The sequence below is a fragment of the Ambystoma mexicanum genome, chromosome 7q (assembly GCF_040938575.1).
Source record: "Ambystoma mexicanum isolate Mex_15411 chromosome 7q, UKY_AmexF1_1, whole genome shotgun sequence".
Classification (NCBI taxonomy): Eukaryota; Metazoa; Chordata; class Amphibia; order Caudata; family Ambystomatidae; genus Ambystoma; species Ambystoma mexicanum.
Window position 1 is genome coordinate 1,023,415,331 of NC_090941.1, and position 26,741 is coordinate 1,023,442,071.

The window sequence follows — 26,741 nt, forward strand, 5'->3', positions numbered from 1 at the left end:
AATCGCCTATACTGGTAGCACAGGGTCGGACCCTATTCCATCCCTGTGCAGGATGAATGGGTGCGGTTGGTCAAATTTCACTATTGCCAGTACACCCCAGGCTGGTATGCCGACCTTGACCAAAATTGCAGCCCACCAACTGTTATGGGGCTGGAGCCAACCCCGAACATACAAACACTTTCACAAATATATATTTCTATAGATAAAAGGGGTGGGAAAATAATGTCCCTAAATCTGTAAGGCCTTTCCCTGTCTCAACACAACTAGCTAATGGGACAGACGTCAGGATGTCCAAAACAAAGTTCACCGTCCTGTGTGAAAACCTAACCTGACCCTCATACTCTATGTTCTACAAAACTACCAGGAGGAGGGAAACATAATATGCATTTGGCTGCTTTCTTTACAGCCTGGTGGTATTCTTTAATATACCATTTTGATGATCATAAGGCTTAGACATGGGACAAGAGTTTTGGGTAAAAGCACAATTAACAACACTCAAAAATGGTTAGGTATTAGAGTGCCACTCAAATATATAAAAATATACTATTAAAAAAATCAATCTTACACACCATAAAAGATTCCCAGATATGTACACAGTATACAGTACAGGCAACCCCAAGCCTTGGGTTAGAAAGCACTTCACTGTTTCAGGTAATATTGTGTTCCAGTTACACTTAAGAACCACAGACCATAACATCACAGTACATAAAATGTAGAAAAAGGGATACTGAATGTCCAAACCATATACCTTAGGTATTACCACAATGGTCCTTCCCTTCGCCAAGTCGTTAGTGGACAACTGCTTTAAGTTCATTGGTAGGTACCTGGGTAAACGATCAGGAAGTTCAATTGGTCTGCTCCATACTTTCAGGAGCTTCACCTAGCTACCTTCCAAAGACCATTCTGCACATCTTTTCACTAATATCAGTTTGACATAGTTGCACTCCAAAGTGATGTCTGTTAATCTTTTCCTCATTGGTCACACCTTAACATGCAGGGCATCCTGGTCTTCCATCATTTTTCTACCACCTCCCAGCCCTAGTTTGGAATTCCCTAAATGTGCCTTCACCTCACTAGATCACCCTCTGCTCCATCTTCTTATGAGCCTTGCCACTCAACCCTCAAGAGTCCTGCTTGTCCTTTTCCATATCTACCCTTGCAAGCATGTTCTGTACAGTCTTCTCACAAATCACACCCTTTATTAATACAAATGCCACTTACTGAAGCGAAAGAAAATCTTATTTTTCTCTTTTTCCAGATTCAGTTGGTCCACCTTCAGCAGAGGTTCAAACTCCTTGCGATTGATGTAATTCAGGATCTCCTACAAGACAAAACACCCGAACAAGCTGACGCATACAAGTCATCGTTATCGCATTTGCCAACATTATCCAGAGGTTACAATATTAAAATCCATGAAAATCATCAACATGCGGTTTAGTTCACAGAGGAAGGGCCAAAAGAGAACATTGCAGTCCACAAATGTACCATTACTGCTATAATTGCAATGCTTATTAAGAAAGTAATTATGAAATCCACAAATTAAGCAAAACAAACCTGATCCTATACTATGGCATCCATGATGAGAAGGGACCGTCCAAAAAATATCGGATCCCAAAGTCATTTAGTTTATGACAGCTGGAAATAGAGCGACCATAGGAATATAGCATAAAACGTGGTGTTATTTTTTATGGAATGGTCCGACACCACCAAACTCATTCCTAAAAAATGTGACGTGAGAGAACTTTGTTCATCAATGACAGAGGACAGCCTCAAACCAGTTATGTATAGTTTAAAACCTCTCTTGTGTTAAAGCAGCTAAATAACACATACTACAACCAAAAGGGGTGGCCTTCATTGGTTGCCCGATGCCATTTGTTAGGGCAGAATTTTCTTGTAGGGGTTCTACAGCGGCTTTTTACGGGACCAGTAAACGTGTTGCCTTTTGCCGGTTAGTTTTCTAGATATCTGACTTTGTTTTTCTGGTTAAAGGGGCTACTACTAAAGCTACCTTGTTGCTGCAACCCTTTTTGATGCGTTATCCAATGTAAACTCATGATGCTGCTAGGACATGGGTGCTATTTAATCATCACATTTTGGCCACAGCGCGATTCCACAACCCTGCAATTGTTTTATGGGTTATGCCGTGTGGGGTGTAATAAAAGGCCCCAAACCAACAGAACTGAAGGGCCCACTGGGAAACTGATCTGCCAGCATTCAGAAACCTGCACACTGACAAATTGGGCCTATTTAGGCAGACTACGTAGGTGTCTATATGCAGGGGAAATACAGAGAAAGCTAAAACAAAAGTGTAATCTCAGTGTAAATTGCAAAAGCACATCACATTGTGGGCTGAGAAATAAACAGCATTTTTTTCACTGAAACTGTTACCCATCAAAAGGGGGTGCATTCACACCCACTTTTCAGCAGAAAAAATTAACAGCAAGTAATCAAATGTTTATTTTGTAATGACTGAAAGAAACAGCCCTGCACGTTCAGCGAAAAACTTTCAGTCAACGCTGATCAGTAAAACACGCTGTGTGCAAAAGAATAAAGGCTGATGTTAGACAATGCAGTAAGCAAGTTCATTTCAGCCAAGGACAACAGGCAAATTCACAAGTGGCTTCGCCCACTGTCAGCCTGGTTTGTGCATCCTAACTGTTTACAACTTCAATAAAATGTGGCCCAAAGGGTGTCAAAAATCAAGACCTGCGATCTCTGAAGGCAGTTCTGAGCAGGTAAATGGCTCTAGCTGGTGCATTACAGGATTGTGGGGAGGAGGATCTCTGTGTTGCCAAGGCCCCAGGTGTTTATGAGCTGCAGCCTACACTTCAAACGACAAAGAAACTAATAAAAACATGTATGCATTTTTCTCAACAACCATAAGTCGTACTTCCTTGATTGATGTGTTTTTTATTGGGTAATTTACAGGCGATTTTGTTGAAATAAAATGCATCCACCTGCGATTTAGGGAATGGTAATGGCGAGCTAAAAAGGTGTTCCTGGCTGGTAAGAACATGTCCTGGATTTAAGGGTTGGCAAACTGGTGGGGGATATAATTAGGAATGTGGGTAATAAATTACATGTTCCGAACTATCCTACTTTTTGTATTAAAACTGCAGAAAATTGCCAAATGGATGTGCGACATGGTGCAGACCAGACTATTTAATTCCCCATGATTAGCTGAATCGGAATATATATCTGTTACTAGTAAATTCTGCCACAACTAATTATTTCCACAACGTAGACATGAAAGCAAAAAGGGACTTCAGATGGAAGTTGCCATATGTCTGTTCCAGACTCCTCAACCAAACCATAGAGGGAGGCTGGACTTGGAAGGAGAGAAAAGGGTAACTGTCCAATCCTAGTTGCAAGAACCTTTGCAGGGAATTGCCCAAAATTTAAATCTTGATGGTGTCATCACTGCTATATAAAGTGGACGCACTTTGGGACAAGGGGGAAAGCTGGAGAAATTACCATCAGAGAGCTGCTGAAATTTACTATCCGACAGCCACAAGGAGACACCAAAGGAAAATCTAAATTGCATCAGGGTGGAGCTGTCTATTGCTGAGAAGGCCTAAAAGCTGACTTCGTTCTATGGTGAACAGCTGGGGGCCATCCTTAATAGTGGAGTGACCAGACCCCTGTCCTGTCCTCCAAGAGGGTCCTGAAAGCAGGTGGCTTTTCTGAACTTTAAACAGAGCGTCATTTAAAACCAAAAGGTGGGGGATTCTGCGTGCCTTAAATCCTTTGCCTTTATAGTGGGCGGGGTGGTTGGGGTGGGGGGAATGAAACTGTATATCCTTAGCCTATTTAACTAAAAATATTAATTCATTGAATTCCCCGTGGCAGAAAACCATAGGTGATTTAGTTCAAATTCGAATTTAACAAAGCCCATTCCCAGTGTGCGCTGAAAACTAGACACCAATTTAATTGGATAATTCCATGGGCCATCTTCCCTAACACATGCCTTTAAGTGGAGGAGCGGTCTGAAATGCAAAATTCTCAACTCATTGCAATTGTTACTGTCCAATTTCCCCAACAGACCTTTCAGTGAGGGGGGAGGGTCTAAAAAACATCGAAATCACCCAGTGTTTATTTTAAACCAAAAGTGTGTGTGAAATCATGATTGCCAAATGCATTTGTACCAATATATAAACCCAACCGCTCGCCTTGTAAGCGTGCAGGAAAAATCAAAATTGCACAGCACTACACATGTAAATGACTTTTGTTCATGGACCAGTTTGATAATATTTTTAAGTGTAATCTGTAAAAGGTAACACATTTCTGAGAATTCTCTCCAACAATTGCACATAAAATGTCACCATAAAATATATAAAATTGGTGTAATTGCCTTCCATATGTTTATGCCACATATTAGGTTTATCATCACAGTCTATATTATTGTTGTACGATTTTACCCATTTATCATGTTATTCAAACGTTCACAGTCTATCAGAATATGCTCCAGAGACTCAATTGTGTTGTTGCCACACAGGCGGCATAGGCACACCGCTCTGTTTATATGGAGACATGCTCCCAAAGTTTCAAGCACCGGGCAACTGTTACATATTATCAATAGATATTGCCTAATTATCATGTTAATGGGGTAAGCCATCACATATTTTGGCATAGAGTCATGCTGCATCATGCAAGTCATATATCGGCCACTATTCGTATTTGTCGCTAGTTTAACTAGGTTGGACTCATAGTTAGAAGCTCACAAATTTCTGTTTTAGCCAACTTTTACATGACCAAGGTTTGATCATGCCGCTGTCACGCCTATACCCGGTAAGCCAGGTCATGTGTGTCTTCCTAATTTTGACCACAGTACCCATGTATTCATATGCTTCAATCGATGCAAAGGTTTTCAAATAACTCGCAATAATAGTACCATTATCCAGGGATAACAATCTTTCATACCATAAGGTGACCCTGGAGATGAACACAGCCATAGTTCCCTTAATACTGAACTCCAACGGGAGGAATTCCACTAGGAGACTCTACAGCATTCTGAATAGTATTCGAAGCATCTTTGCTTCAAAACAACTTAAATCATTAGCTAGATTGCTCCCCCACACTTCGACACCATACCTTAGGACAGGGAGAATCTTAGCAGAATACAATAATAAAATAGTTTGAATGGATATCCCTCCTTGATGACCAATAAAGGAACTCAATGCATATGCTATACTTATGCATTTGTTTAGTCTCATTCCAGTGGCAGTTCCATGTTAGATTTTCTTCCACAATCCCTCCCAAATATTTGTATTGCTTAACACATTCAACAGGCATTCCATCATACTTCCATTCATACCTTGAGCTGGCATTTTGTGGATTTTCCCCTAAAGATCATGATTTTCGATTTACTAATATTCACTTAAAGGCATTGTCTTAGGCATGTGTGTGCAAACTCTCTAATAGATTTTGAAGACACTTTTGGGTTTAATCTAACAACAGTAAATCATCGCCATAACCTAGCCATTTATTTTCTGATTACCAATCTTGATTAAAGCTTCGAAATGCCCCTGGCAGATCGGCTAAGTAGAGATTACAAAGGGTTGCTGCATGTATGCAGCCCTGTTCAAATCCTCTTCCAGTGGGGAAGGACTCAGATAGTCAGCCTCCTCCATCAAGACATACTCTTATATTGGTGTCCCGATAGAGTAACATGATCATTGTTGGGGAGAATTATCAGAAATGTGCCAATTCCCTTATACCTTAGGGACCCCCAGCTCTTTTTGCTGGACGTTAGGAGTTGTAATTTCTAAACTGGAGAGAGCTAGACCTTTTTCCAACTCTCTCATGTATTTTTCTGTGATTTGTTGGTTTGCCCTATGAAGCCCTGCTTCTCCCCTTGGGTTGGTGGGACCAATCGACCCCAAGACGAAATCATCTGGAAATCCTCTCAGAGCTGGCTGAACTTCCATTGCTGCTGCAGGAACCGATTGCCAGGGAGAGGAACACCAGAATCGAGTCAGTGTCTTTAAGTCGGACCCGAGCTCCAGGAAGATCCTCGGGACTCCCATGAAGCAGGACTGACCAAGCCTGAGCCACCTCAACAGAATGCTGGACCCCAGATGCGAGGAAAGTCCATACTGGCACCAGAGAACCGCAGTGGTGCTATTTGCGAGAGTCGCGAGGAGCTGAAACCGCAAAGTGCTTCTGACTTGAAGTTTGCCCGTGGCTGCCACCGACCTTCCATTCGTAGTGCAGGAGTCCCCAGACGTCTTCCCTCTCATCCCCCACGACTGAGGCCCAGGAACAAAAGGATCTGCAGACCTACACAGGAACAGAAGACAGCTGGAAGCAGTGTTTCTTCTAACCAAAAGGTACTGTAAAACTAAGAGGATTTACCGCTTGTCGTGTAGCCTTGCTAGATCTCAGTTGAGACTTGTCTTGGTTGCATTTGCAGAGTTGCTTGCAGCTTTGCCACTGGCAAGCCTCCTAGCTTGTGGCCCTACAGCGATTTCTTTTTATACAAAAACTTCTAAAACATTGTGCAATACTTTTTATCTTCCTGCAAGAAGGGCTTCGGCTCATTTAGACGTTTGCTCAACTAACATTGGCTGTCCTGGCTCCCTGAAAGTCTCTTCTTACCTCAGACTTTGTGCTTTACCTTTCCCCCAGGAAAGGGTTGATTTACTTTGGATTGGATGGTTCAAAAAGTACTTACCTGCTTAAGAATATTTGTTAACCATTGTTTTATTCCCTTATCTTCTCCTTATTTAACACAACCTCAGTATTGTTCTAAATGTACCAGTGATATATTAATGTCCACAGTGTCCTAGTTATTTAAGTCACCTCAGGGTATAGGAAGAACCTGTGTGCCATCCCAAATGGGCATTTGCTTATTTAAAGAAAATGAGAGAGTGTCTTTTTGAAGTGTATTTGTTGTGTTACTTCAATATTGCTCCCTTCTAAAGAAGGCTTATTCAACTGATTGTTAAATTAATAATTGTTTAAACAAGAAACCTTGAGTGTAAGTGTTTATTTGGATACTTGTCACTGTGAAGCTCTGTGTAACCTTACTGCTCACATTGGCCCCTCTTGAGATAAGCCTGGCTCCTCAGTCACTCTACCAACAAGTGTAGTACATGCTTATACCAAAGGTTGGGTTAACTATTGCCAAGAGATCAAGGCTGGTGCAGTCTCCCACAGGGTACTGCATACAATATTGCCAAACAATCATTCAATAGACCTCTCAGGATATCCTAAACTATCAGTTTTGACCATAACCTATTGTGCATCACTGTGTCGAAAACAGCCAGAAAATCTATATAGGCTACATATACCGCAGATTTTTAAATCACATTTACATATTTACATATTCAACTGCTGACACTAACATCAGTAGATTATAAGTGGTGTTAGAATTTAGTCTAAAGCCAATCTGGTTATGACCGTGGCAACTATTTTTGTAGGGATATCCAACAGCATCCTATATTGTGCAGGATTTGCCCAACATCCTTTCTTATAGACTGGCAAGATATGGCTCTCCCGCCATGAGGTGGGGAGGATACCACTCCTACTAATCTCTGTAGAGAGTAGATGAAGCGCCTGTGCCCATAATAGTGGATATTTTTTGATTAAACTATTGCATGTTCCGTCTGGACCTGCTTCTCGTGATGAGTATCTGGCTGTATCCGACTATTCAAGGTGGCAGCAATATGCTCAGACCATGCATTCTCTGCCACACTTTGTATGGGTAATGCCCGTTTTGCAGCCCCTCTAATCACTGCCAATACCCCGTTACTATTCCCAATACGGGTGTGATTAGCCAACTGATTCCAGATTTATTTCACAAGTTATTCAATGTGTTTTGAGGCATCTATGGTAGGTTATTTTTGCCTTTTTACTCACTATATAGTCAGAGTAAGTTACACAGGAAGATTGTAATACACACGAAATCTGGGTTCTCAACAGTTTTTACGCCACATAGATTTTACTGTCGAAACGCAGGCCTTTTTTTGCAGACGAGTTCCACCATTCATGTGTACCTTTGTGGATTCGCCATACTTTCGTGGCTTCTTTAATCTGGCTTCTTATCTGTGGAAAGTCAGCTAGGATGATGGGAGACGCTCTCGCCCCACCATTTGTATATTGAACAAAGAACTTCAGGAGTAGCATTTCCACTACTAAATTTGCTTTCTCAATATTCGTAGGGTTCCACTGGATACGGTTATTACTATTATTAATGTAGATGTCACCGTTGAGATCGTGGTTCTCATTTCTCATATCTGGCCCATCTATTTTCATTGCTACACAAAATGGCATATGGTCACTTTCCTCACCAATCACAATGGCCATATCCGCCACCTGCAGATTTGCTGCAGGATTTGCAAATACATAGTCTAGAGTGGAGGCACTTTTACAGCTTATCTGTGTATAATATTTAGGAGAACCACCTCTACAGTAACCATTTAGTCTAGTTAGCGGGTAGGAATATAATAATGTCGCCCAGGCAGGGCCTTGGCAATCTAACACTGACGGCTTAATACCGGTCGAAACATGTGGCCCCTCCACTTCCTCATCGCCGCTACTTATTTTAGAGTTGAAGTCACCCATATTCATGAGGGGCACATTTGGATAACATGCATCTAATAATTCTTTCAATACTTTCACATTCTGTATGGTGGCCACCGCACCCGGGGGATCTTAACTATTTATGATGTTCATCTCACGCCTATTATGCAGAGGCGTAGACAGGGTAGGGCCTAAGCGGCCAAAGGCCACTCAAATCTGTAAATTCCCACTCAGCAGCACTGTGTGGGCATTTACAGATGTTAATGTCACTGCGGTGGGCCCAACTACATTAGCTTCAGGCCCCACTTATTAGACAATCCTGGCTTCGCCTCTGCTATTATGACATGCTTTTACTGCCAACTCCATTGCAGAGGAGCCATGTATACTTTTCAATACCCACAGGTGGAGAGCAGTAACCAATAGTCCACCCTTAGGTCGAACAATTGGGCCTTTAGTTGCTAATTGATGTATAGTGCTGCGACAATCAAATTCGCCAGCCTCCAGCATCCATGTTTCTTGCAATGCCACTACCCAGAATACATGCATATAGGCTAGCAAACTCTCCTCAGCAGTTAGATGCGTATATCCCCTCATATTCCAGGAACAAAAAAAGTTCTGGTCATCGAGATATTGTTGCGAAGCGGGGCTTAAAAACGAAGGGCAACCACAGCCAGTAGCCTTCTCCATGGGCCTCATTCTCACGTCTGCTGTTAATGCCATTTCCATCAAGTGGAGTGTTGGTATTGGCTTCCACCCCTCGTATGTGTTGTTGACTCATTAACTTTCACCGCCAAGGGAGGGGCAATGCCAATTCTAGGGTTCGGCACTTTAGGATATCTCATTTTCTTACAATACTGCAGCTGTATCCCAATTTGATTAATTCCAGTTCATACTTCATGATATAGTCGAATCTAGCCTCTGAGGCAAACCAGATATTAGAGTCTTCCAGCTGATCAACAATTTTAATATAATCAGAACGTACTACTCTGAGAGCTACCACAGAATGAAAGACATAGGATATAAGAGCGGGGGCTCATAGTCCGTAGCTGATAATGGTTGTAGCTGCAGGGCTTTAATTTCCACAGCACCCGACTCATTACTCCTATTTTCTGCAGTGCCACTTTTACCATCTGTAGTTTTCTCAATGGATGACTGTGCTTGTTTGGGCATCACTGTTTGAGAAGCAGTGGTCACCAGTTGTCTGTCACTTATCATATACTCTAATATTACTGCTAGTTACCGGGAGACATTAACTTATAAATAGGCATTCAATATCTTCCAAGACACCATCTATATTGTTTGCCTGGCCTTTATTTTTTTGCTTGTTTAAGGAAAGGCAGATTCACTTGCCTAGCCTTAGCCTGACTCCCAGTAGATCTGCCATCATTCGGATTGGTACTAGTGTCAGTCTCCTGGGTATTCAGGCTAAAGTCAAGGAGATTCACCTGGCGCTTATTATTCGAGAGCTGACTCTAATGGTAGGCCATCATTGCACCTAACTTGCCTAGCTGGCTTACTCACATCTGTTTTTGTTGGCTCATCATTTGAAATAACAAAGTTAAACTCAACATCGGGAACTACACATGAATTCTCACATTGATTGCGTTTCTTAGTTTATATACATGCTTGGGCAATCACCTTCTTTTTCCGACCTTTTAGACATCTCTTCCCTGGTAGTTTAGAAATGGTTTCATTATTTTGGCCAGCGTCTTTAGTTGTGCCCAACCCAGCTTCTAACCCTTCAGAATAACTAAGTGTGGTGGTATTTACCCCTTGCTCTCTAAGTATTACGGCCTCTATTAATACTTTTATGTAACAGAATAGATTGGCTATCAATCCTATTGTCCAATCTTTCACATCTTTCCACCACAGTGGACAGGAGATTTTCAAACATACTTAACATCGGAGTGGACGTCAGGCGAACATTCCTTGTGCTATTTAGATCAGGTACGTGGTTAGTTTAATCGTTATCGCAGGGTGGATTTGCTATAACAGTTAAGTTGTTAGTCGTGTCTACATGGTATTCGCCCATCTCTGCAATGCTTCCCTGCATCACTGGCACCTTGTTATGTATTTCCCCCAAATCTACATCAAACATCGTTACAGGACAAGTATCATCATCAAATGCTTCACACACAGGTGTAGAGGTGGAATTAGATTGTACATCCAAACATTCAGCATTTAGATCTTTCACACCAAGCACCTTAGTCTCTTGTCGTACAGTCTCCTCCACATTATGCATCATTGCAGGTATATCCAATACATTATTCCCCATTTTGATAAACAGACAACTGATAACTGCACATTGCGTCAATATTACCTTAGGGTACATAGGTACTGTATATGTAATTGGTTCAACACCTGCTAGACTTTCGGGTTGTAGATGTGCTTGATGTACCATAGGGCTAGTTTGATCAGACATTCTCATTGTAGTCGCATTAGCACCAACGACAGGGTTAATTATTTGTGTTAAGAGTTTAGAACCTACACAGCCCAATGCCAGATTCAGGTTGGCAACAACTTTCCTAAATAGCCTATTTTCATCTACTACACTTAGTTCGGGACGTTTGGTGAACTGGTCAATTTCTTTGATTTGCTTGCCACCTCAGGTTTTGCTATTATTTTCGGCATACATGTTCTGCGGTGCCGTTGGAGATGACTCCGATCTATAGGTAGCCTAGGTGAGTCGGAATGAGAAATCTGACCAACTGGATCCATCTCTAATCGCATTAATCGCATTTACCAAAGTCACTCACACTGGTGCTTTTAATACCGCTAGAATACTGCAGTCGTCACTTCTGATCATATATTGTATATTATTATTTAGATTATTATGCTAATTTATTCAGATATTGCTTAGACTGCAGGACACCACGTACTAGTGAGATTCAAATTGTAGACCAACGGAGTAGTGTGAATGGGCAGAGACAGAGGTTGACCATCCTCTGCAATCATGGGCCTCAAATCGCCTCAATGCCGTTCAGGCTAGTTTGATCACAGATCACGGTCTCACCGCTAGCTAGCTTCTACATATGTTTTAGGGGAGTAAAGTAACTTGCTCACCGCTACACAGCTAACAGCACTCTATGTGCGGGCGCACGGATGCGCGCGCAGCCTTTAAATACAAATCCGGGTCAGAAGTGAGCGTGGCTTAGTCCAATATATAAAGTCCAATGCAAATGGGATTAAAGGTCCAGTATTCAGCAGAGCATCCACAGGAGACTGTGTGACAGCAAAAAGCACTCTATGTGCACTCGCTTGATGCGATACTACATCCTGGTATGGCTATATTGCCAAATGACACTGAGCGGATATACAGACGAAACCGAAAATAGCGGTTGGAGGTTTCTGGATTGCTTGAGTCCCATTCTATTCACACGGGTTATTATGTCCTATTCTCTTTGCCAGCTCACAGTTTAGATATTTGGGCTCTTTTAACCTCCGATGAACCCGACTTTATTTACATAACGGAAACGTGGTTGTCAAAAACTACTATACCAGATATCTTTCAGGCACCAGTGCCCCGGTGCCCCGCCATCTGCATCCCCCCTCCCCAACCCATTTTGTTATCCCTTTGACCTTTGCCTGTGAATCAAAGATCTCGCCCCAGTGCACAGTTGTTCAAAATGTGCATGACTGAAGGCAGGTAACAGATCTGGCATTGTCAAATTATATTAAAGGAAAATGTACGAAGCCATCGGAGGAGCAGGAATAGAAAGCATTTCCTTGCAGGCTTTCCAAGAGGCCTTTGAAAGCGCTGCAGAGACCTTGGCTCCAGCCAACCTGAAAAAAGGAAAGGGAAAGATAACGGGTCTATGGTTTTCCTTGCAGCTACATTCCTTGCAGCTTGTATACAAACAAGCAGAACATACCCAGCATATCATATCTGGAGACAGACAAAAGTAAAATGAGAAGACACCGTACTAGCTATCATATTGCTAAACATGCCAAAATAACTATTTGCAGTAGCCAATTGTCTTCACAAACACAGTATCCAAATCCTATTCCAGCTCCTCAAAACATATGTGACCGTCAGCTTTCTTCTTTTAGAAAAATAGTCAACATTTGCGACACAATTGTAAAGTCCCTCCTTTCCCCCAGTGATCCAGACTCTCTTAGTAGAAGAGAACAGCCAAGCAATCCGGAAAAGAGTCTATCTTTTCCAGTCAAGTCTTGTGACTCAAGTGTTAGATATTATTGCTAACTTCGGTCTACTTCACCTTTGGACCCAATTCCTCTTAGAATCTTAACAGATGTTCAAACTGAGATGGTGTCGTTGATTTCAGGGGCAATAAACTAGTCCCTATGCACTGGCCATATTCCAGCTTCCTTGAAGCATGCCTTGATCACCTTGCTGCTTAAGAAGCCAGCATTAGATCCATCTGCCCCTGCCAACCTTCACCCAATATCCTTACTCAAATTCCTCATGAAGGTACTAGAAGCAGTCGTTTCTCAGCTGGTTAGCGATTTCTTGGAACAAGGAATTAGATTAGACCTATATTAAATCGGGTTTCCGGCCGGACATGAGTACCGAATCAGTGCTTGTGGCAGTCACGATGATTTGACTAGACTTGCGGACAGGTCTCAGACAGCTGTCTTGATACTCTTAGATCCGTCAGCAGCGTTCAATACTATTGACCACGGCCTATTGTGTAAACGCATCAAAGAGAGTAGTTTCTCAGGCACAGCACTGTCAGGACTAATATCGTTCCTCTCCTCTTGATGGTGTCAATGCTTCCTTATTTTGAGAAACCAGAAGGTGTCTCACCCACTCGTCCCCGTGGATCTGTCATCCAGGTGGCCAGGACACGGCCATCGCTTTTGGATCCAGTTCCTTGGGGTGGTCCAGTGCAGGAGGATCACCTGCGTCAGGGGTCTTCAGGGAGTGGGACACCAGATGGTGAGACGCAGTATCCCCTTCCTTTACCCCCATCCTACCAGGTAGGATACTTAGGAACTCTACCCCCCCCACCTTTTACAAGACAAATACTTTCACATGGACAGCCCGCTATGGGATAAAGCAGACTAACGCCAGATCAGTATACCGGACGTGTCCCAATACAATGGGCAGGCAAGGTCAGGCAATTACTGACCATCACACACACCTGATTTCCATTAAGCTTCCCCACGCGGATAAAAGGCGGGGCATAGGAGAACACTCTGAGCGAGGCAAAGCACACAAGGAAACAGCAGTTTCGAGATGGCAACTGAACGAGAAAAGAAAAACGGCAAAACAGGAGGGAACCGAAAGGAAGGAAATTTCCTTGACCTTTCCAACAAGGAATCATTACTTTCAAGAGCCCTCGAGATTAGAAAGTGCAAGACCAGGAAACCAGGCTAAAAATTCTGCATTGTGTGTCGTAGCTACCCGGGGCCCTCCTGTGTCAATAATCAAGGCGGGGAGAAGCAGCAGCCGCAGTGGTACCGTCCTTGGCTCCAAGAACAAAGCAGCGCCAGTCAACACAGCCGGCGAGTTGGGGTGATCAATACAAGACCAGTTTGTGTTGAAGCCAAGGTTGCAAGTGACAACCTTGTATGGAGAGCGCTGGAATGAACATTGCTAAAAACGCGTGTGATAAAAGACGCAAGTAAAGTTGAACTGCTGATGAGTGATTGAACTTTAAAAACAAGATACAATACCTTTGACAGAGAGGTCTGACACCGGGTGTTTGCTCAATCGAAGGTCTCTGTAAGGTATCCAGCTGAGAAGTGGCAGAAGTGAACGTTAAAAAGTTGTAAAGAATTGTGAATCGAAGTGGTCCTGCGACAGGTCAAGTAAAATTCTGCACACAGTCGAAACTTTTCGATGTTCATACAGTAAGGAAAGTTTGGGAAATGAGATAAATTGGTCTACGCCTGGCAAGGGGGTGGAGGGGCACGGTGAACAGTGAATCACCCGAGATATTGGGTATGTGAAAATCCTGACAACATAGTGTCAAAGTGGGTCTGAGCCCGGCCAAGGGGGACCCGAGGTGAAATTGTGTACATGTAAAATCCTAAGAAAAAAGGAACTTTAATGTTTGTTTGTCGCATCAGGCCCTCTGAAATAAGAGACCTTGAATGGGAAAGAGACCTTGACACAGAAGGCCCTGATGCTGAGCATCCTTCTGCTAGAGAGGTCAGAGGGTGTGCTAAGCTCGAGTGTGCCGCCTTGTCCAGTGCTGAAAACGTGGGGAAGGAAAGCCAACGGCTCAAATATCCTGACATATTTCTTGAGCAATTCTTTTGCATACATTGTTATCCCACGGCATTTCGTATTTAGAAGCAAGGATTGGCAGTAGGTTTATCAGTATAGGCCTTTTTAATATGACAAGACTCTACTAGGACTGTGTTATTATTTGATGGCCGTAGCTTGCTCCCAGCTTTAGATTTAGGATTAGATAGGTGTTTTTCAAACCCAATTGAAGTTCAATAAACACCCTTGAACTGTGATCACTTGTGTCTGTCTCACTGTGATACCATGCCTTCCTTACATTATAAAGCGGTTGAAGTCTCTGTAGGTTGGGGGTTCCACAGGGCTCTGCACTGTCACCCATTTTGTTTAATGTATAAATAAAACCTTGAATGACTATTATCCATTCTTTACGATGTTCTTACTATTCATATGCCAATAACACTCAATTGGTTTTTCGAATCGATAAGGATCTAACTGCATCTACTGCAGGTATTAAAACTAAACTATTTGCCATTGGCCAATGGATTCGTCAGAACTGGCTCAAAATAAATGGGGACAAGACCAAAGTTCTGATTATCGGTCCTCCAGTTACAATTAGCTTTTGGACCATGGACTGTTGGCCATCAGAACTTGGTCCTTTACCAGTACCAATTAATTCAGTGAAAAACCTAGGTATAAAGATTTCGGAATCCATGACGCTTCAGGTTAGTGTCAGATACAGTGTGGGCCACATGAAACTGAAAATACTACAGAAAATCCTCCCCTTTTTACCCCAGGAACTTTGGGTCACGTTGATCTCAGCATCCATTTCTTGGGCACTAGATTATTGTAATGCTACATTGTTGCGACAGCCTAAATATCACAAATCGTCTGCAGGTTTTACAGAATTTACTGCAAGGCTTGCTACCAATTCTCCCAGGCAGGCTCATGTTTCCCCATTGCTCAGAAAATTGTATTGGCTACCAGAATAAAGCCTAAGACACTTTGCCTAGTAAATCGGGCCTATTATTGCAATGGTGTTAGGCACCTTCAGGAAAAGATTTAAAAATACAAACCGCCTAGACCACTGCACTCCGAGGGCAGGTTCTTTTTAACCGTCCCACATTTCCAAAAGAGTACAATGGGCAGCTGGCTGTGCCTTCTCAGTGGCAGTGCCAATACCATGCAATAGTCTTCTGTTGCCTCTTCGGGAAACTGAGGGTTATCTAGATTTTAGGAAAAACCTTTTTGTTTCCACTTAGGGGTTAGCTATCTGGTTGTGCTCGACTATGTTCCTTTTCTTCATGCAATTTCTTTCGCTTCCACACTTTGCGCCAGCATACCCTTTGGATCACAGTTGCGATCTACAAATTCCTATACCATACAACACCATATGAAACCAAGTGGTTCACCACTACTCAGCCTCTGCTCCATCCTGTGCTTCCTGGGTCATCTCGACTGTTGCCCTCACTGCTGGATAATTTTTGCTTATGGCTGGTTGGTCTTCTCCAGGAAATGCAGATTCTTCTTCTGGGTTGTCGCTGGGCCAATCTGAAAGCTCCTTGGCATCGGATTCAGAATCTTGCCACGTGGAAGAAGTATTGTACTCACCGGGTTCGTTCACAGTTTCAGCCACATACTCTACCATCTGGCACTGAAAATACTTGTCCCCGGGTACAGGGATATTCGCCAGCTTTCTCATCAGTGACCGTGGAACAGTGTGGTGCTGCCAGGCTCGGTCCACTGCTGACCCTCCCCCACCCCCATCATTAGGCCCGGATTCTGCTCGGCTTCCTTCTCTTTCTGGCTGGATGGGCCTTAAACTGGCACTGGAACCGTTTCAAAGGCGTCTCCTCTGGGGTTGGTTGCTTTGTCTGCACCTATGAATGGTAGAGGAATAAGGTACCTACCCCTGGTAACGCTCTTTCGACTGGATGTTCCCTCCCGGATAATGTTTTCATAGGGTCAAGCGTTGTGCAACGTTGAATCTTGGTTCTCAACGGCCTCCATATCGTCCTTCGTGACGTTGACGCAGATATATATTGGCACGCGTGCTGACCGTTACCTCAGTTCTTAATGTTTTCCCCTCCTTAAGTAGCATGCTTTGTTCCACGAGGAGACAGTCTTGATGTTGTGAGAAAGGAAGGTGTAGAGACAGAAATTCTAAGCCAGAGGGGATGGAGGGGAGGGCGATGAGGAATACGTTGGGGGAACATCCAGTAGAAAGAACATTACTAAGTAACTTGTTCTTCGAATGGATTGTGTCCTCCCACATATTCCGTTGTTGATACAATGTTCCCAATAAAAGATATTTGGGGGAAAAAATAAAATGTGTACACTACTCAAGGACAAAGACATTTTCCCTTTTCACCTTAGAGTTTATTTTTGGAATGTGAGGGCCGGAATAGTACTTTGGTCACAGGACGTTTTGCTTTGGACATTCTTACATTTAACAGACCCTTAGTTTTGGTTTTAGGTAGGGAAACGCCTCTTAGAGCAGGGACAGTGTCCTTTCCCAACCACCTTTTACTTTTATAAAAGTCTTCGACCAAAACCATGAATCCCCTGTGCCCGCCTCATTTCTGGCTCCTCACATAGTGGTAGGTTCAGCCTAGTTTATTTTCGGATCGAATACAGACTTTTGATTGTGGACTTCACAATGGACGACAAGCGCCGTAGTTTAGTTGTGTTAGTTAAGGAAACCCTTAGGATAGGGAAAGTTAGGCATTTTCTTTATTATTTTAAAATAAAACTTTTGAAAATGGCACCTATAGGTCTGTCTCCTCCTTCCGACCTACCACAGAAAACTGAAACCACCCTTTTCCATAAGAGGAATAACTACCTACAAATATGACTTTGTCTGAATGATGGACACTGAGTACACTGTGAGCTGCTTAAGTAGAGACTATATATGTTTTCATTGAACTTCAAACTAGCAGTAGACGTTTAGATGTATGCAACATTCACAAAAGGAGGCAGCATATCTGTGTTTCGCAAACACGGACAGGGCAAATGCACAAACACAAATGCATTAACATGACACATTCAACTCATACATGGAAAGACCTGCAAAGACCTGTACCTGGATGTCCATGTCAAGGCGATAGTTCAGATCCCCAAACCAGAAGAGATGAGTGAATCGGAGAGAAATATCAAAGGAGCTTAGCTGCTTGTCACCGAGGGACAATAAGCGCAGGATGTCGAGGTAATTCTGGTTCCGCCTAGAGAAAATAACAGAGGGGAACAGGGGAAGAGTGTTTAAGTGGGGAGCAGAGAAGCATGATAAGGAAGGAGACAACCACTTCAATACATATGTAGTGGATTTTAACTGGAAGCAACAATGCTCAAGTTAGATACAGGAGCAAGTTAAAAAACATAAGGACAACGTCTCAGTGAGAGGTCATCATTACAAACACAGTTATGTTTATGAAGAATTGTGTCGATAGAGGAATGAGAAGAAAAGCATAAGTGGAAGATTTTAGAACACCCTTAAATTCAAACAGTACCTTAACTTGGATTTTAGGATTTGTTACTGAAATACTCCATTCTCTTTTCAAAATGAGTAAACTGATTGGCATGTAGTAGTATCTTTCTCAGCAGAACAGTGCAATTTGGGGCTTTAGGGAATAAACATGCAACAAGGCCGCCAAAATGGCAAAGATGTGCTATAGGAGGCATCTATATTGAATTGATTACAGCGCTTTAAGTCAAAGCGCTGAACAAAAATGTATGAGATGTTACATAGTACTGAAATGACAATTTCTATACAGAACTGAGAGAACAAGACGAAAGAAAAATTTAATTTAGAGACGGTCCAATAAATGGCCCAAAGTGAGGGTCTGGAAAATATGGGAAAGGTGCAACCCAATATTTAAAGCTAATGCTTTTTAAGTCCCACGGGGGCATTGCCTCTTACACATACATATTTAATAATACAATCAAAAAGCATCTATGAGCACCCCGAACCCTCCCACAACCACACTCTGGGATACTGTCCTCCTGTGTGCACAATCCATCTGAAACTAGTTTTTAAATGCTTGGAGCTTCTGGAAGATTAAGTCTCTGTACTCTGCAAGTCCTCCCAATTGTGAAGATATATAGTCCATTTTCCCATATCTGTATGGGGTTAGGATGTCCTATCAATTCCAGGATGACATTGCATACAACGCTGGGGGACAGGATATTCTCAATAACGGTCCAAAATCAGGACTCGCCTAGAGTCATGGGAAGGAGGTGTCACAAGGGGAAGTAATGCCGCTGGAGGATGGAAGGGGCGGGTGGCGCTACATAAGGTGGCTGCCTTGTGAAATTCCTGGATTTTAACAGCAGGGTGTGTTGCCCTAAACTGACCCACGTGGACTTATCAGTGAAATGATGCGGATCCCCAGCCTGGTACTATGAGATATCAATTCACCTGCAACAAAACTAAAGGCAAGTAAACTTTCCTTATCCCCGTTTTTTACTATGTAGACTATGAGGAATAGGCATTTGCTTTAATGTTAAATACTTCCCGCTTGAAAATAAACCTTAGCATTTGGTTTCAGCAGACTGCATCCTTCGGAACATTATACTGAGTGCCATTTAAAGTCTTTATTTTATTTATTGGGTTTTCATAATACGCCTATACACAAAGTGTTTCAAGGCGCACCAAGACAAGGGGAGGGGGAAACAGGGACAAAACAAAGACGGTCCTACTAGGCCTTTTGACAATTGGATAGTGCAAGTGCAGTAACAAGTTCAGGGGAGAGGCAAGAGGGGAAAATTGCTCGAAGGTTAGGCGAGTGCAAGGGGAGACCAGGTGGATAGAGCCCAGGAAGAAGAGAGTGCAGGAGCAGAAAAGCCATGTGAAAAGTGCCAGGCAGCCAGTCAAGAGGCAGAGGGGGTTTACTAGCAGAGAAGGAGGAAGAGAAAAGGAGGAAGAGAAAAGGAGGGCCTTTAGAAGCTTTCGGAACATAAGGTGATCCGGCTCAGGTCTAAGAGGGGGAGGGATGCCATTCCAGAGGGAGGCACCTGCAGAGGAGAGAGATCTACCCTCAACTGTCTACTTAGAGAAGCGTCTGATCTGCAGAGAGTTGGAGCTAGAAGCCTAAAGGACGCCAGCAGAGGACAATTTAGGGAGAGAGAGTTGGATATAGCTGGGTCCCCAGGCCCCAGAAAGCCTTGTGGATACAAAGGTTTTTTAACTTTATACTCACAGAAACCGCGAGCCAATGGAGAGTTTTATGGCTGGGAAGATGCGGTCCCTGGGCTTGAGGCCAAGGATAGGTCTTGCAGTCATATTCTGCATTAGTTGAAGGGGGCGAAGGGAGGAATCGGTAGGTTGAGGAAGAGGCTGGTGCAATAGTCCAGCCTGGAGAGGGCAAGAGCTCTGGAGGCACTGAGTTTCTGAGGGAAGGTGAGGAAAGGGAGAATGCCTCTGAGGAGGTGCAGCTGAATGTGGACCTTCTTGGCAAGGTCCGTGATGTGGGGAGAGAAGGAGAGAGAGAATTCGAAGAGGACACCAAGGTTTTCTGTCTCACAGGAGGGTTAGGGGAGGGGGCCCTTGGAGGGCAGATGAAGTATAGGAAGGAAGGTGGGAGCAGGAGTCCCAAGGAGAAGGATCTCGGTCTTACCGGCATGAAGACAGTGATTGTTAGCAGTGCACTATGCCTGAATAGCAGAAAACGGTCAGGAATGAGAGAGGAGGCAGAGGAGGGAAGCTTGAAGGAGAGTTGCGTGTTGTAAGGAATGTATGGTGGCAATAGTAAGACAGACAAGCGACCACAGTTCAAGGGCGTTAATTGAACCTTTGCAAGGGTGTGATAAACGCCTATCTAAACCTAAATCTACAGATGGGAGCAAGCTACGACCATCAAATAATAAAAACGCAGTCCTAGTGGAGTCTTGCCAAATAAAAAAGGGCCTATACTTAAGCAATAAGCCACGAGCGGCAGAGACATTACCGAGTCAGGTAATTCTCCCCGGACCCATAGTTATAGGCCCGAATGCCGCGAGGGGAATATTGGGAACAAGTTACTTACCGGCAACTGCTGTTCTCCAGCATGGGTCTGGCATGGATTCACATGCTCATGAATATTCCCCGTCGCCAGGCCGGGAATCCTCGGTAAAGAAAAAAAAAATCAGTATCAGTTTCGTTTCTGATCTGTCTTTCTCAGTAGTAACCAATCACTGGTCTCTGGGTCATACTGCCCCCAGCCAATGACCGTCCTCTCCCTAAGCCCCGCCTCTGGCAGCCATCCTCAGATTTGGTAGCACGTAAAGTGGCAGTATGACCAAGTGAAGAGCCGCAGAGGGATAGGAGGGAGGGTTCGCATGTGAATCCATGCCAGACCCATGCTGGAGAACAACAGTTACAGGTAAGTAACTTGTTCCTTCTCCAGCATGGGTTCTGGCATGGATTCACATGCTCATGAATATAAGAATACATAGCAGTACACACATGCACAACCACGAGAGGTGGCAAAGGCTCAACATTAAGCATTACATCAAAACTCAACATTAAGCATTTCTTACCTCCTCACCAGGCTCACCTTAAGCGAACAGGTTGCGCAGCACTGCTTGGCCGACCCTGGACTCCTCCCTGGAATCCCGGTCGACGCAGTAGAATCTCGTGAAGGTGTGCGTCGACCTCCACGTAGCAGCCCTGCAGATGTCCAGCAGGGGCACACCAGACAAGAACGCTGTGGTAGCAGCGACTGCTCTGGTCGAATGGGCTCTCGGACGGCCGGGCAACAGTCGGTTTGCCAACCGATGACAGTGCATGATGCAGCCTGAGAGCCATGTGGAAATGGAAGCCTTCGAGAGAGCCTTCCCTTGGTTCACAGGTCCAAAGTTCACAACAGCTGTGATGTCCTCCTCTCTTTGTTAGGTCCACGTAGAACTCCAGCGCTCTAGCTACATCTAGCGAGTTCAAAGTCCTCTCAGCCGGTGAAGAAGTCGACGGGAAAAAGACTGGTAATACCAAGGGTTTGTTGAGATGGAAGTCCGACGGCACCTTGGGCATGAAGGAGGGGTGTGTCCTCAGCACTACCCTCGTATCGTGAAAGGTCAGGTATGGAGGCTTGCAGGATAGTGGCTGGATCTCTCTTCAACGGGGCCGAATGCAATGGCTCGAATGGCAGACCCATGAGCCTGGTCAGCACCACGTTGAGCTCCCATGCCGGGGCTGGCGCCTTCACCGGCGGGAATGATCGAAACAGTCCCTTCATAAATTCCTTAACCAGGCGATGAGACCACAGGGATGACCGCCCTGTAGTCCTGGTGTATCGGGAAATCGCTGCCAGGTGTATCTTGATTGAAGCATGAGATAGTCCAGCTTTGGCTAGCAACAGTAGGTACGGCAATACTTGAGGGGCCGTAATCCCCACAGGGTTAATCTTCTGTGCCCGGCACCAGATAGAGAACCTCTTCCACTTATGTCCGTAGCACTTGAGAGTCGAGGACGCCCTGGCCTTTGCAAGAACCTCTCTGCAGTCGGACAGGATATCGTATCCTCCAAACTCTAGTGCTGCAGGAGCCAGAACTGCAAGTTCAGCGACTCTGGGTCGTGATGAAGAATTGCGCCTCCTTCTCTGGAGAGAAGATCTGCGTCCGTCAACAGCTTGACTGGTGGGGACACTGACTAGTCTAGAAGGTCCGGGAACCAGATCTGTCTCGGCCACGCCGGTGCGACGAGGATCATTCTGCACCTCTTGAGCTGGTTGATGAGTCGGAGCAGCAACGGCAACGGAGGGAATGCATATAGGAACAGGTCGTCCCAGGGGAACGAGAAAGCATCGCCCATGCTCCTCGGTTAGGCAAACAGGTCGATCTGGGGTTTGCCCCATCGCTGAAGGAGTCGGTCCACTTCATCCTGGCGTAGTTCCCACACGTGGCACGAGCGCAGCTCTCTGCTGAGTGAGTCGGTGATGGTGTTTTTTATCCCTGCCAGATGAAACGGCACCAGAAACATCCCTTGAGCAACGGCCCAATGCCACAGATCCTGGGCTTCCTTGGATAGGGCTGGGCATCTGGTTCCGCCCTGCTTCCGGATGTAAAACATCGTGGTGGTGTTGTCGGTGAAGATCCTCACTACCTTGCCCTTGAGGGACGGGAGAAAGGACCTGAGGGCCCAGAGCACTGCCCAGAGCTCCAGTATGTTGATATCTGCGTGAAGATATCCGGTGTGCGCTTCCCACCCCTCCAGGGAGACATCTGTCGTCACCGGGTGGGCTGGGATCTGAAAGTCTTTTCCTGCTGCCAGATGAGCGCGGGTGCCCCACCACCGGATCGCTCGACGGAAGGTCTCGTTGAGAGGCATCCTGTCTTCGAAGCTGCCCGTTGCTTGTATCCAGAGGGCGTCGAGGAACTCCTGTAGAGGGCGCATCCGAAGCCTGCATAGGCGCACAAGATATATGCAAGAGGACATCATCCCGAGGAGGGACTTGATGGACCTCACCTTGGCCACGTCCGTGGCCAGCAGATGCTGCACCATGCCTAGGATGGCCTTTGTCCTCTCCTCCGACGGTGAGGCCAGATGTGCCACTGTGTCGAGCTTGGCTCCCAGAAACAGTGCGACTTGCTAGGGGACCAGGTGGGACTTGGGGAAGTTGAGGGAGAACCCCAGGTCCGTGAGTAGCTGGACGGTCTTCGCTTTATGTTCCACGGCGAGCTCCCTTGTCCTTGAGCGGATGAGCCAATCGTCCAGATAGGGATAGACGTGGATCCCCTGTAGGTGCAGCCGCACTGCCACTGGAGCGAGGCACTTGGTGAAAACCCTGGGTGCCGACTTCAGTCCGAGCTGGAGGGCCTTGAACTGGTAGTGCCGCCCTTGGACCACGAACCTGAGGAACTTTCGGTGTCCTTTTAAAATGGGGATGTGAAAGTATGCATCTTCCAAATCCAACAACAACAGGAAATCGCCCTCCTCCAGCTGTCCCAGCACGGGCTGGAGGGTGACCATCCGGGAACTTCTGTGCCTTGATGTACTTGTTCAGTCGTCGCAGGTCCAGGATGGGTCGCCATCCTTCTGTCTTCTTTTTCACGAGGAAGTACCTTGAGTATACTCCGGAGCCTCTTCGGGACGAGCTCAATGGCACCTTTCTTGAGCATCGCCCTTACCTCCAACAGCAGTTGAGGGACATGATTTTCCTTCCCGACCACGGGTGGCATGCGGGGGCACTTTTTTAGAAATTCGAGGGCATGCCCCTCGGCCAGGGTGTCCAGCACCCAACGGTCGGTGGAGATGGGCTCCCCCACGCTGACGAACTTCGCCAGCCGGCCTCCCACCGGGGTGCTTCGGTGGGGGCCCGACGCCACGGTCGGTTCAATCTTGCTTGGAGGACGCCTTGCCGCCTTGGCCTCTCTGACGACGACGGCGGGGTCCACCCGACTTGCCTCGTCCTCTTATAGGCTTCTTGCGACGAGGAGCGGGCCGCTTGGCGTTACGTGGAGGAGCCACCGCCGAATCCCTTGGAGGCACCCTGCTTGCCTCCGGAGCTCTGAAAGGACGGCCTTTGTTGCCGGAGAACGCCTAGGGCCTTAGCTGTCTCCGTGTCTGCCTTGATGGCTTGGAGGGACTCATCCACTGTTTTCCCAAACAGGTTGTTCCCGTCGAACGGCATGTCCAAAACCTTGGCTTGTACTTCCTGGTGGAAATCCGTCGCCTTGAGCCAACCTCGTCTCTAAGGCAAACGCTGTTGCCTAGCTGGCTGAAACCGGTGTCTGCAATGTCCGTTGCCACCGTTATGGAGTGGTCCGACGCCACCTCGCCTTCTTGCAAGATCTCCAGGGCCTCGGCCCTCTTGTCGTCCGGTAGGAAGTCCAACAGGGGCGCGATCCTGTACCATAACTCCCTGTCGTAGCGGGCCACGATCGCGAGGGCGTTGGCCGCCTTAACTCGTCGTCCCATTGCGTCCAGCTTCTTTCCTTAGCCGTCCGGCGGGGAAGTTGACGTCGAGGCCGATGCCCCCCCCCCACTCTCTTCTTGGCCGCCACTGAGACGACCGAGTCAGGGAGCCGCGTCAGGGACCCGGTACTTCTCGTACCGATCCCTCTTGGTAGGCGTCGTAGACTGGTTCTTAAGAAAGTTGAGACCCTCGTCCCAGATGTCATCCAGCAGAGGCATGGCGAGGACCGTCTTCCTCTTGGCCTCGCTCCGTTGGTAAAGGAAACCTTCCTTCTTCTCTTCGGGGCAGAGCTGAAAAAGCTCGGATGCCCTGGCGATCATTGCATGGAAAGATCCAATCTCGTCAGGCGGGGAGACCCGGGCTGGAGGCGATGGGAGCTCCGTCCCGTCACCGCTGTCGTCAGTACCCGTCGTGGCCGTGTCCGTTCCCGTGTCATCCCCAGGGATGGGGGACGTGGGCAAAGGTTGAGTAGGGCACGAGGGCTGAAAAGGCGGGGCTGGATGGGTCCGTCTTCTCTTGTTTGGGGGACTTCCCGACGGGCCGGGCTCCGACTCCTCCGTCTGGCCTGGTTCCGGCTCCTCTGTCAGTGGTAGGGGCAATCTCGTCCTTATCTCCGAACATAAGGATTGTATTGCCAACAGAATGGGCGCAACAGGTGACTAGGACCCTCGCCGGTAACGCTGTCGCTCTCGTCGTCCTCTTCGTTGTGATCCCTCCTGTGGGACCGGGCCTCTTCGATGCCCTTGTCGAGGCCCTCTAAGACTTCAACCAGTTCCTCCCAGAGGCTGTGTCCGTGTCCACAATGGCCACCGCCCCCCCCCCCTCTTTTTCTGCTGGGGTCTTCACGGGGGTCTTCTCGATGGGTCTGAACGAGGCATCCCTCCGCGGAGGCAGGGAGACTCTGGGCCCCGAGGTCGCCTCCACTGGTGTAGCCTCCACAGGCTGCGCCAGGGCCGCCGCGACTTCCTCGATAGAGGCCTTGGCCGGGTGAATCAAGGCCTTTACCACCTTCTGTGGGCCTGTGGCCTTCACCTTGGGCTGGCAGCCGAGGAGCCCGACTCTTCTGCGCTCCCGGTGCCCGCGGACACGCAGTGCTTTGCCTTCTGTTGGGCCCCCGCCGCCGGGGCACCTCACAGGACTTAGAAGACCGCTCGGACGACTTCTTCTCACCTGACGGGCTCTTTCCTTCTAGCCAGTTGGAAAGACGAAGGTGTCGGTTCTTGATGGTCCGTTCCGACATGTTCCTGCAAAATACTGAGTCCTTCTCCACATGCGTTTTGTCCTCATGAAGGCAGTAGAGACATTTCGAGTGCTCGTCCTCCTTGAACACATTCTGCAGCTGGCATCCAGGGCAAAACCTGAACAGCTTTCCGGGCGTCGAGCTTCCTTTCTCCTGTGCCATGTCCGGGTAGGCCGCAGAAACTCCTGGACACCAAGAAGCGTAACTAGACGAAATCTTCACCCTTGAGGGGCATAGAAAAAATCTGAAACTGATCCCCGTTAATCGGATGTAGAGACGGTGTAGCTTGAGGCTCTATTTGACCGAAAAATGAGAAAATCTCAGAAAAAAAGCGCGAAAACGCAGCAAAAGCTCGAGAGCTAAACACGAGGACTCCCAACACTTGTGCGTGCGGTATAAATCTAAGGATGGCTGCCAGAGGCGGGGCTTAGGGAGAGGGCAGTCATTGGCTGGGGGGCAGTATGACCCAGAGACCAGTGATTGGTTACTACCGAGAAAGACAGATCAGAAACGAAACTGATACTGATTTTTTCTTTACCAAGGATTCCCGGCCTGACGACGGGGAATATTCATGAGCATGTGAATCCATGCCAGACCCCATGCTGGAGAACTATTAGTACCCTGGCCCTCAAGATCTGAGAGACCCGGGTACTAAAAGCATTTTTTTCTGTCCCGAAACGCTACAGCGTTTCCGAACAGAAAAGAAAAATTACTGAGAAAATGGCCGCCGGGGAAGGGAAAACAGAGTACGTTTTCCTTTTCCATGGCGGCCATCGGGAGTGGACGCGCTGGCAACACTTCTGTTCCCAGCGCGTCCGCTCCCGAAAAAATAAAGAGAAGATGATAAGTGGGCTTGGGAGGGCGGGAGGAAGGGGATAAATAAATAAACCTGGGTCCCCGTTGGGGGACGATGGAGGCCTCCACACGGCTGGAGGCT

At 46.3% G+C, this 26,741-nt stretch overlaps 1 protein-coding gene across 2 annotated transcripts in view; it reads right to left on the reverse strand.

Annotated features, from left to right (window-relative positions):
• Window positions 1–26,741, reverse strand: part of INPPL1 (inositol polyphosphate phosphatase like 1) — a 1,017,870-nt gene that overhangs the window by 259,867 nt on the left and 731,262 nt on the right. For both annotated transcript variants that reach the window (XM_069640289.1, XM_069640290.1), the window contains 2 exons: window positions 17,760–17,898; window positions 1,222–1,321 (listed from right to left, as the gene is read on the reverse strand). In XM_069640289.1, coding sequence (XP_069496390.1) covers window positions 1,222–1,321; window positions 17,760–17,898 — 239 coding nt within the window. The remainder of the gene's footprint in view (window positions 1–1,221; window positions 1,322–17,759; window positions 17,899–26,741) is intronic.